This window comes from Crassostrea angulata, chromosome 2 (assembly GCF_025612915.1).
Source record: "Crassostrea angulata isolate pt1a10 chromosome 2, ASM2561291v2, whole genome shotgun sequence".
Taxonomy (NCBI): Eukaryota; Metazoa; Mollusca; class Bivalvia; order Ostreida; family Ostreidae; genus Magallana; species Magallana angulata.
Window position 1 is genome coordinate 9854793 of NC_069112.1, and position 12618 is coordinate 9867410.

A 12618-nucleotide genomic window follows, 5' to 3' on the forward strand; every position below is an offset into this window, starting at 1 on the left:
CGTAAAAATGGACTTGGAAAATGATACAGCCACAATCTTAGGAAAAGAAATTGCACTGAACTTGACAACAGCGGGCCATTATTGTGTCCCAATCGATAAGTGTGAGACTGTGGCAGTGTCAGATGTATGCAAAGAGGAAACACAAGTCAGTGAAAAACTTTCTCAGGAGAAACTTCTTAAATTACACAGACAATTTGCTCATCCACCAATCAAGAAGCTTGTAGCCCTCTTGAAAGATGCCAAAAACTGGAAGGAAGAATACTATGGAACATTATCAGACATTGAGCGAAAATGCGAAATTTGCAAATTATTCGCCAGAACCCCTCCAAGACCAGTGGTTGCTCTGCCCTTGGCAACAGCGTTCAATGAAAAGGTTGCAATGGACCTGAAAAAGTGGAATGACAAATGGATTTTGCACATTATTGACATGTGGTCTCGTTACACTGTATCCGTGTTCATCAGTAGGAAGAAACCAAATGAAGTAATAGATGCGTTAATGAGGAACTGGATAGGTGTATTTGGAGTGATGGGGGCAATATTTACAGACAATGGAGGAGAGTTCAGCTCAGACGAAATGAGAGAAGTGATGTCTATACTCAATGTCCGCACGTGTACTACAGCAGGAATGAGTCCTTTCCAGAATGGTTTGTGTGAAAGGGTCCATGCAATCACTGATAGCATGTTAATCAAGCTGGAAGAGGAATATGGAAAGAAAGACTGTCAAGCTCTACTCTGTTGGGCAAATATGGCACGCAATTCTCTTCAGATGTGGAATGGATTCAGTAGTCATCAACTTGTTTTTGGAACCAATCCAAACCTACCTAATATCATGACTGAGAAATTACCAGCACTTGAGGGTACCACTACCAGTGAGGTATTTGCTAAACATCTGAACGCCCTACATTCTGCTAGAAAGGCTTACATTCAAACAGAAGCAGAAGAAAGAATACGGCGTGCTCTGAGGAGTAAAGTTAGAGCATCTGAGCAAGTTTTCAGTAATGGTGACAGTGTTTTTTACAAACGAGAAGGCAGAGAAAGATGGCTAGGACCGGGAAAAGTTGTCTTTCAAGACGGTAAAGTGGTTTTCGTACGTCATGGTAGTGTTTTCGTGCGTGTGTCACCAAACAGGCTGTGTAAAATCGATGACGGTCCTTCCAGAACAGAAAATGAAGAGATGAAGAAAACTGCTGAAAGTGAACATTGCAGTGTCCATAAAGATACCCATCCAAATGAAACTGAAAATGGAAACAAGCTTTCAGAAATTATCGCCAATAAGAAAATTGTCAGAAATGTAGACAATGCTTCAGGAAATGTTCATCTGAAGGCAAATGATAAAATAATTTATAAATTAGATTCAGAAGAGCAATGGAGAAAAGCAACTGTTCTTAGCAGAGCTGGAAAAGCAACAGGCAACAACAGGAACTGGTACAACATTCAGGATGACGAAAGTGAGGAAAGGAAAAGTGTTGACTTGAGTAGACTCCCTTGGAAAAATACTGACAGTGATGTACTTGACAACCAGACACCTGTCCATGAACTAGAGGTCAATCTTAGTGACATCAGTGGGGGAGAAATGAAACAAAAGAACATTAAAGCAGCCAAAGAAGAGGAGTTACAGAAACTGTTAGATTTTCATGCGTATGATGAAGTTCCTGACAGAGGCCAATCAACAGTGTCAACAAGATGGGTTATTACTGAAAAAGACGACAAAGTGAAAGCAAGGCTTGTTGCAAGAGGTTTCGAAGAACAAGACATGATACAACGGGATAGCCCTACTGCAAGTAAAGCAGCAATACGCATCTTGCTCACCATCGCAGCACATAAACAGTGGACCATCAAGACCACAGATATCAAGTCTGCCTTCCTACAAGGCAAAGAACTGAGCCGTGATGTCTATCTCAGGCCTCCTATCGAAAGTGGAGTCTCTGAAGGTATTATATGGAAACTCCGACACTGTTTGTACGGTTTGAAGGATGGGGCTAGACAGTTCTACTTGAGTGTGAAAGAGGAACTTGTGAAACTTGGCTGTAAGCAATCCAAATTAGATCCTGCAGTATTTGTTCTACAGACTCATGAACTTAATGGCATTATTTGTTGTCATGTCGATGATTTCTTGCATGCTGGTAATGAAGCACTCGAAAAAATCATGTCACATTTACGACAAAGATTCTTGGCAGGAAGAGTAGAGGAGAAAAACTTCAAATACTTGGGATTTCAAATTAATCAAGAAAATGATAAAATTATCTTGGATCATACAGACTACGTCCACTCCCTTAGAAACTTAACTATGGATCCAGAAAGAGCCAAACAAAAACATGATATACTATCCATAGAAGAGCAAACCTTATTTAGAAAACTCGTTGGACAATTAAATTGGGTCGTACAAACCTCCAGACCAGAGCTCTCCTTTGAAATGGTAGATCTCAGTACCAAGTTAAAAGAAGCCAACGTCAGTGATCTCCTTCATGCGATCAAGGTTGTAAACAGGTTAAAAGATATGAAATCTATTGTGTGTTTTCCCAAGTTAGAGAATCCCCACACAGATTGGAAAATGGTACTATTCACAGATGCTTCTCTTGGTAATCTCAACGACGGTGTAGGAAGCACTGGAGCACATGTACTATGGATTAAAGACAGAAAAGGGAATTGCTGTCCTATAGCTTGGCAAACAAACAAAATAAAGCGGGTTGTAAGATCAACTATTGCAGCCGAAGCCTTAAGTCTACAAGAGGGATTGGAATCTGCAGCATTCTACAAAAAGTTCCTAGAAGGAATCATTGGTCACCAATTAGCAGTGGAGGCTTACATTGACAATAAAAGTGTTATTGAGTCTCTTAACTCTACCAAACTTGTTGATGACAGAAGACTCCGAATAGACATTGCAGCAATAAGTGAAACTGTAAACAATGAGAAAAATACCAGTGTGAAATGGTGTGCCGGAAAGAACCAGTTAGCCAACTGCATGACAAAGCGGGGAGCATCCGGACTTGAACTTTTACAGATTGTGCAAAGTGGAAAATTTATTCAAGACTGATAACTTTAAAGTCCCATATTTTGACCGAATTCATTTTCACCTTACTTATTGACATTATTAACTTTTTCAAATTAAACCTTTTCCAAAAGATGAAAAGTATAATTAATGTTAATCTATATGCAAAGTTAGATAACTCTTATAACTCTTTCTATTATGTTATTGTAACTCTCCAGTTTTGGGAGTTAGTTTTGGTTATATTAAATGGATGAAACCACATGGTGTAAATTAGTGATTGTGTGTGATTAACAACCCTGAGGCCCATTACCTACCGGTACATACCTTTTGATGCCCTTTAAGGATCAAGAATATATATGGTTAAGGGGTGGGGATCTCAACCGTTTTCGAGATATTCGTGCACTTCCTGTTCAAGGGGGGTCATGACAACCCCCGGGGCCCATGACCTACATACCGTTTGATGCCCCTTGACACAAGGTACAAGAATATATATGGTTTAAGGGTGGGGATCTCAACTGTTTTGAAGATATTAAGGGACTTGCTGTTTGAGGGCGTCAGGACCACCCACAGGGCCCATGACCTACATAACATTTGATGCCCCTTGACATCAGAAACATGAATATATATGGTTTAGGGTTCATGATTATAACAGTTTCTGAGATATATGGTAATTTCAAATTCCTGGGGGGTGGGGATGACCCCAGGGGTCAGATCTAATAAACCCTATATATTGCCAGTAACAGCCAATATATGATTATGAAAACCCTATATTATTATCTTTGTCCGTTTTCAAGTTACCATTTACAATAGAGTCTATGATTCTTTCTACAAGGTTCAATGTTAGACCCCACACCCTTTTGACACCCCCCCTCCCCCCCCCCCCCCCTCCCCCGAAAAGTGGTTGTCTAACCCAAAATGAGAAAAATCAAACCAGGGTGCACAACTAGATTTGCAGGCCTATCATATCCTAGAGTTTTGTACAATTATGTTCAGCCATCTCTGAGAAACAAGTTCAGAGCGGGAAAGAAGAAAAAGAAGATGAAGAATATATACATGTACTAAGAACCGTACAAAAACAATAAGTCTCCAAACTTCATTCAGGAGACTTAATAATTAATAAAGATTAGAGATAGGATCATCAAACATCAATAATTTAAAGATAATTGACAATTTCTGATTCTAAGGGGGTCAGGATGACCCCTTAGGGTCATGCTTACATGCCATAATGATCTGATGCGCCTGCATGACCTAAGGAGGAATAATATCTTTGGATTAAGGTGGGGATCTCAATGGTTTTTATGATATTTGATAATTTCAGGAAGAGCACTTGGGATCATGACCTACATACCATCTTAAATGCCTTGAACAAAGAAACAATAATATAATATGTACATGATATATGATTCAATTTAAGAACCCAGATATAGATCAATCATCTGTTTTGTAATACTTCCTATGTATATATACATGTACATGTATTAGTTTGTGTTTTGTTCTATACTATTCATGTTCATGACTGTAGTATGGCTTAGTCTTATTTTAAATTACATTAAAAAATTGTCAAATATATGACTTGGAACCCCCACTTCCAAACAAACTCAAATATAAACTGTTCTCTCCCCCCCCCCCCCCCCCCCCCCCTCTTCCTTGTCGAATGATCTATTAAAATCAAAATATAATTTGGGTGTCTAAAAACTTTTATAAACTGGTAAAAAATGTTATTCTTACAAAAAATTTCATTACACCTTGCATAATTGACAAATGATCTATTGAGATACGATCAGAGGTCATATTTCTACCTTGGGATCAATAAGTAGTATTCATTGACAAGTTAAAATTAATTAATAACAATAAATGATTCAAATTATAAATGTTTATACTCCACATTCACACCCCCCCCCCCCCCCCCCGCCCCCAATCTAACCTGCTTATAAAGATTCAGTCTTCTTAATACAATCTTACATGTGTACAGTAGCAAATTTTAAATCATTTCTTGATTGCTTTTTCTCTCGTGATTCACATTAACATTTTGGAAATTGCTTAATTCAATTTTTAAGATTTATAAACAAAATGTTATATGCATCACTGCCATGTGTATTCACCTATTTGGGGCAATTGTAAAGTCTCCTAAACAAAGCAGTGACATCATTAGGCTAGGAATTACCCACATGGATCAAACACTACTGTATAACATATGAATAAGATAAAATACATTATTATTTCTAGTTCTAAAATGTCAGGGTGTTTCCAAGGGGGCATTATCTTACAATAAAATTTTACGCGCAATGACACAAAGAGCAAAAATAAATTAAACGGTTTTAGGGATGAGGATCTCAGATCTCAGAAGTTAACAAAATATACAGTGTATTATATCATTTCCTATTTCATAAAGGCGGGGGGGGGGGGGGGGGGGGGGGGGGGGTTAAAGACAACACCTGGGGGTCATTAATGTACTTTACACCAGTTGATGCATCATAATGACTTTAGAAGATATTTTGTATTTTCCTGTTTCGTGGGGTCAGAACAGTCCCATAAGGTCATGACCTACATTGTACATGTATTAGATGCATTATAATACATTAAGAAAGAAATACTCCTTCCTTCCTATTATTACTCATATAAAAAATATAAGTGTCTACACTTACTTACATATGAAATACACAAATTTAATCAGAAATTGTTTATACAGGGTCAATATGGGGTCAACTCAACAGTGCATGCAGTCTGACAAATGAAAAAAATAACTTTTGCAACTAAAATGACAGAAACTTTACAAATGCGATAGGATAGGTAACGATGATAAGCTTATTTAAATATTAAAAGATGACGATACAGTATGCTGTCAAAGGGAGATTACATTTAGAAAGTGAAAGTAGAACTTATGTATGCTGGCAGGAATCCCATGCTGGCATCTTATTATATTGTGCTACTGCTACTACATGTATTATGCTTACCTAAATTGGTGAACATCATAATGATAATCCAATTAAAACACAATAATGAATTCCTTTAGCTGATCTTAACTACCGTAATCCTTTTCTGCATACGGAAAACACAGACATGTATGTATGGGTGTTGCTAAAACGCGGAACGGAAAACGGAACGGAATGGAAAATATCATCACGTTTATCCCTTAAAAAGGGTATAGACTGGCCAGAAACGATTTACTTTGTATCTTTTATTTATATCTAATGAATGATTATCAACATGTTGCTATCTTATTAATATTCATATGAATGTCTATCAATTATAGCATTGTATTCATTCGGCTTTAGTTGAGTACGAAACGGAAAAATCAAATGTATACGAATTGTGAAACATTAACATGATTAAACGAGCAAATTAGCTATAACTTTTTACTTATTTCTCTTATATGGTATTGCTGGCATATTAGCGTAACGTACGCAGTTAGTGAAAGCGTTTTATGCGTGTTTTGAGTATTTTTATATTATTTTCAAATATGATGTACATGTATATACTTACATCAAAATTGAATTTTCGGTGTTCTAGGCGATCTTTTATCATACAGACGATACAGTATCATTGAGATGGAAGAAAAAAACTGTAGGACTGACGACATTAAAAAATTAAAATACAGTAAACATTAAAATACCCGGTAATTTGTGAAACTAGTAATTTGTGAAACTAGTATTTTTAGCAATGCAATTTTGTTTACGTTTGTATTACAAAGCATGCAGTTGTTTATTCCAGCAGCTATATACATATGATCCGAATAGAGAGCTCTAGACGTTGCCTGGTTTGATTTTCCGATTATATATTGGGACTATAGTCTGTCGATCCCAAAATATTCATGCAGCACATTTGGACGATTTATAATGGAAAATGTTGACATCTTTTCTCCATTTGGAAGTCACTCAGAAGACCTTGCACAATTTTTCAACACCATCATCCGGGTCTGTTAAAATGCAAAACCCCGTAGACTTCTTTATTTATAGCCGTGTATTTATACCAGCTGATAAGCTAGAGAGGACGTTTTGAAGAAAGAATAATGAGAATGTTTAATGCTTCTAAAAGAGAATCGCTTGAACCCTGAGGTATATATAAATATACAGCAAAAAGTGAATCGAGGATATTTTGGGACAGAATATAGTGGTCAATGCATGTACTGTTAATTTTGAGGAAATAAATATTCTTGAATAAATAATCTAATATTGCTAATCTTTCAAAAAAATTTAAAAAGGTACATAAAGTATATCGTTTTAGCATACTTAACAAATCTATGAGGTAAATAACATTAGATAAGATTTTCCGTTTTCCTTCCGTTCCGTTTTCCGTTCCGCGTTTTAGCAACACCCATGTATGTATACACGTGAACCCATCTAATCGAAGAGCTGGGTAAAACTAGTACCCGCTAATGAGACATGCAAACCTGTGTTGTGTACGTAACTTCAGACAAATATCAGTCATTTGTAACATGCATGTATTTTTATGACCTATTCTTCAAATCCACTTGCACTATTCTATTAGGTAAATAACAGCTTTAAGGTGGTGCAGGACACCTGCATATTGTGATGTACATGTATACTTCCTATTGAGATAAACAATAAAGTATGTTGACCATTGATTAAATATTTACCCCCCAAATAATGTTACCTAACATTGAAGCGCAATGGGTTAGAGCGTTTACATGTCTGTAAGAGCATTGGGGTCCAAGGTGTATTTTTGGTAATTTACGAATTTTCATGGGGAGGAGGGGGGGGGGGGGTCTGGACCCCTCACTCCCACCCCTTCTCTAAATCTGTGCACACGATGATGTTCATGTAGGCACACAGAAGCAAATCTAAAACCGGCAACCGCCACGGGGAGGGGGCAAAATTTAATTTTTAATTTTGTTTGTAATAATTATATAGACCATTATACTTCCTATGACATAAAATGTTAAGATTATTGATTAACTGAAAATTCACTGCAAACAGTTCTACCCCAAATTGCACATAAAGTGCTGCTCATGTCACGATGTGTATTATCATATGGGCAGGGATCTCATCCTTCAGTTATGAAAATTATAATTTTTAAATGTATTACCGGAGTTTGCATGTAGCCTTCATTTTTAATTAAACTGGTATAAAACAGTGTTATTTAGGGGCAAACACATGGTGCGGGTATTACTGTCTAATGACAGCATCTAGTTATGTATATGATCATATATGTACTGTATACAGGTTAATTTTCACCTTGTGTATTTGTGTGCTTCTACACTAGTCTTGAACACAATTCTGACCTTTCTTGAATTTGCCCAAACAAATTTGTGTTTAATTAGAGATAAGCTTAGACATTGGAATTCACCCAGACTTAAATTTGTTCACTGACAAAGGGGTGAAAAGAAAACAAGGGCAAATGTTTTTCTGTATAAAGTATCTTATTGAAGAAGTCTTAACACTTCATACAGAGTACCTTGTCATTACCTGTCTTTTTGTAGAGGAATGACGGTCGGTTCGAGCACAGTCAGCTGGACACAGTTTGGGAGAAGTTTGCCCCTGACCTTCGACCTTGGCTCCTGAGTCTGACCGAGGAGTTTGACCTCACTTACCCCCTCCCCGGCCAACAGCTCAACATAGTGCCCTGTCTGCTTCCCCTGGAACCACCGGAAGAGGTATAGCGTTTTCCTAATGATAATACATACATGTACATGTCTTAGTAATTGGGGTAGTAAAGTGCTTTTGCTGATTTCAGGTTAATTGTGCTCTTTTTAGTATAAATAACCTGACCTAGATCATTAGAACTGAATATCCCACAACATATTGGACAGATGATGATTTTGTTGATTGATTTGATTGGTCTGTTTCCTTACTAGTTCCAGTGGCCTGAGCTGGACCGTTTGGATGACTCGGTCCATGAGAACAAGATTGTCTACAGGTTTGTCTACCTGCCTGGGGGACTCTTCAACAGGCTACAGGTAAGAACGCCCGCCTGAGTTCAGGTAAGAACTCACCTTACAGAGTAAATCTTCATGGATAAAACCTCAGACTACTGATCCCTTCAACACAATTTTGGCAAGGACTTTTGTTTAATATATGTTATTTGTGCTCTTGTTGTATTTGAGTTTTCAAAATTGATAAGAATTCAATTAAATCAGAGGTTGACCTTTGCCCGAAATAGTGAAACAAAGGTCAAGGTCAAATATTAACATTGTAATTAAAATGCAAATACAGTCAAACCTCGTTATCTCAAACTAGATGGGACTGGTTGAAAACTTTGAGGTATTCGAGATATCGAGGGTAAAATAGGGTAAAAGTTTAAGTGTTTTGGACTAAAAAAATCACTTTGACATATCCATTGTATTTGAGATATCAGTGTTTGAGATTTCAGTGTTCGAGATACCGACTAGTCAATATCATATAATTTCAAAAGCTAGGAATCTGTTCTGTGCTGATGTTGATATTTCTGTATGTAAGGTGAGGCTGTTTAACTTCTCTGACGGGAAGATGATCTGGAAGAAGGGCTCCTTCCTACAGAAGAACCAGCACCTGGCTCTCATACAGCAGGACAGGTACTGACATGCAATAAAAGCATATTGAGGGTGTTGTAATGAATATGATATAATAGCTTGTGATTGTTGTGTTGGTTTATATCAGAATGATGTGCTGTACATTTCCTGTTTAGTTACACCTTCTACTTTTCCTCTGCAGTGACAGTCAGCTGACGGTGACCGTTCAGGGTCCGCGGCCAGAGAACATTCTTTTTCTGATCCACGAGACGCTGGAGAGTCTGATCACCGAGTCTTATCATGGCGTCAGCTACGACTTCTATATTCCGTGTCCTGATTGTCTCGTCAAACAGGTAAAAATAGTTATACCTGCAAACAGGTATATATAGTACTACCGCAAAGAGGTACATATAGTACTACTGCAAACAGGTATGTATAGCATTACTGCAAACAGGTATATATAGTGTTACCACAGAGTCAGCTAAAACTTTTTTATATAACTAGCACTGGCCCAAGTGTCTGTTGAAATGCTAATCTTTGCTATAATTTGGCAAGATAAAATTAAAGTGACGATGCCTAATTTTGATCCCAGTGTCAAACAATAAGCATTAAGCCTTGCTGTAATTTTACTCATGGAAACAAAATAGACCAGATCTTCCTGTAAACCATGTTCATTAAAGTTCATGTTTCCCTCCAAAAAGATAGAAAACTCAATAACTGTGTAAGATTTCTGTGTACTGTAAAACATGCTAACAATGAAATCCCAGGAACAGGCATTTTTACTTCATTATAAACTGTATCTGTCAAGTTTACAACATGTAATAAAGTCACAGGATGAAAATCACTTCGCTGTAAGCGTCAATTCATTATAAGCGTGTTCGTTATAACCGTGTTTTACTATACAAGGCTTGAGCCCTGCTGGTTCTGTTGTAGTCGGACAGCTTCATGGACCCCCATCTGTTCAAGGCGTCAATCATTAGGAAAGCCAAGAGTATGAACGCTCCCTTCCTGCAGTGTACCGAGAACTTCCACACCGTGGCCATGACACAGCTACTGGGTACATCATGTATTAATAGCTCAGAGAGAGAAAGAGAGAGAGAGGGGGGGCAGAGAGGAGACAAAGAAAGATTATCATAATATGATGAGTTTTAGATGTAGATTATTATTTTACAGAGTTTAAGAGTATACCAGTCAAAGACTTTGATAAACAATGTGATTGTCTAAATCAGTGGAAGAGAAATCAAAATTCATGAAATATCTCCAGATTTGCATGGAAAGTTTGATCTTTGCTGTCTGATTGTTTGAAGTATGTGGAGAATGTCATGTGACCTTTGTCTGTTTCATTTATTTCAACTTGGCAATGCATCATGCCAGACAACAAAAACTCTGAGATTTACATCCACCTCATTTCAGTAAAAAATATGTGTACTGTTTATGACTTTTATTTGTAATGTGTAAATAGATGAGAGAGAAAGAGAGACAGAGAGAGAGAGATCATGGTCGACAACAAAAACTTTGACATCCACCTCCAGTCAGTACGTACTGTGTGCAGTGTCTATGACTTTCGTTTGTAATGTGGTTTATTCTGTTTCTGCAGCCATCATGCCAGATGACAGGAACTCGGAGTTTGACATCCACCTCCAGTCCAGTATCAGTGCCCTGCAGTCCATTAATGACGACATCGAGTTTGACGTCGCCGTACTTTACTGTCAGGCTGACGTCCCGCCCAAAAACAAGAGTGATGTTATCAACCCCCGCGACATCAAGAAAGATCTGGTGGCCTGGAAATACAATGTGTGAGTAGTGTTGTATACACCATCCATAGTGTTGTATACACCGTCCATAGTGTTGCATACACCGTCCATAATGTTGCATACACCGTCCATAGTGTTTTAAACACCGTCCATAGTGTTGTATACACTGTCCATAGATGTTGTATACACTGTCCATAGTGTTGTATACACCGTCCATAGATGTTCTCAAGTTACGATTTGCTCATTATAATAAATAAATATACATCTGTTGCATGATGATGAGGGAAATATGAAGATTTACCTTACCTCAATATGATTATTCTTTTGATTCATCTTTTGATGAAAGAGAATTATTGCGGAAAGTGCCTGTTTATGAGCAGTGTTGATCTTTAACAGAGAGACTCAGTATGACGGGTTTGTGTGTTGTAGGTGGATGCCGGACAGAGTGAGTCCTGACACGGCCAGTGAGATGACGCTACAGTTCAAGAACGCCAAGGTACTACTGCAATAAGACAGCACAATGCTGTACAGTATACAGATTGTGGTGTGCTGTACATGTTTCTCATTATATCTATAATACAGAATGTGCATGGTTTGCTGTATCTCGTTATATATATATACAGATCATGGCATACAGTAGCTTGTTATACCTGTTCAGAATGTGATGAGCTGTAACTCGTTATACATGAATCTATACAGAGCGTGATGAGCTGTAACTCATTATATTTATACAGATTGTGCTGTGCTGTATCTCGTTCTATCTATACAAATAGTGGTCTGCTGTATCTCTTTATATCTATACAGATTGTGGTGTGCTTTATCTCATTATATCTATACAAATAGTGCTCTGCTGTATCTCATTATATCTATACAAATAGTGGTCTGCTGTATCTCATTATATCTATACAAATAGTGGTCTGCTGTATCTCGTTCTATCTATACAAATAGTGGTGTGCTGTATCTCATTATATCTATACAGATCATGATGAGCTGTAACTCTTTCAATCTATACAGATTGTGGTGTGCTGTATCTCGTTCAATCTATACAAATACACAAAATGTACCGTATTTTCCGGGGCATACGCCGATGTGGGGCATAAGCCGAATTGCTCATTTTTAGACAAAATTCAGAAAAAATCCTTAGACTGGCCGATTTGGGGGATTGGCCGAATTTCAATCGAAGATTACTTTAGTGAAAGTATGACCGCTGATTAAGAAAGCCATTGCCGGTATAAACACTCTCAGGAATATCAATATAGAAAGTTAAAAGAGTAATTATAATTATTTAATTAGCTTAAACGAATATATTTTTAGCAATTTTAAAAAATAGAACAATCTGGCTCAATCACGTCTGTGTTTTGTGGATGATTGATCTCTTCCGTATTTCCGTATTCCGTATAGTTCACATAATATAATTTTATTGCAAC

At 37.5% G+C, this 12618-nt stretch overlaps 1 protein-coding gene across 1 annotated transcript in view; it reads left to right on the top strand.

Moving 5' to 3' along the window:
• Positions 1-12618, top strand: part of LOC128173030 (uncharacterized) — a 77323-nt gene that overhangs the window by 52000 nt on the left and 12705 nt on the right. Inside the window, exons 60-66 of the mRNA XM_052838782.1 lie at positions 8430-8603; positions 8805-8906; positions 9406-9500; positions 9640-9790; positions 10371-10494; positions 11035-11233; positions 11621-11687. Of these exons, the coding sequence (XP_052694742.1) occupies positions 8430-8603; positions 8805-8906; positions 9406-9500; positions 9640-9790; positions 10371-10494; positions 11035-11233; positions 11621-11687 (912 nt within the window). The remainder of the gene's footprint in view (positions 1-8429; positions 8604-8804; positions 8907-9405; positions 9501-9639; positions 9791-10370; positions 10495-11034; positions 11234-11620; positions 11688-12618) is intronic.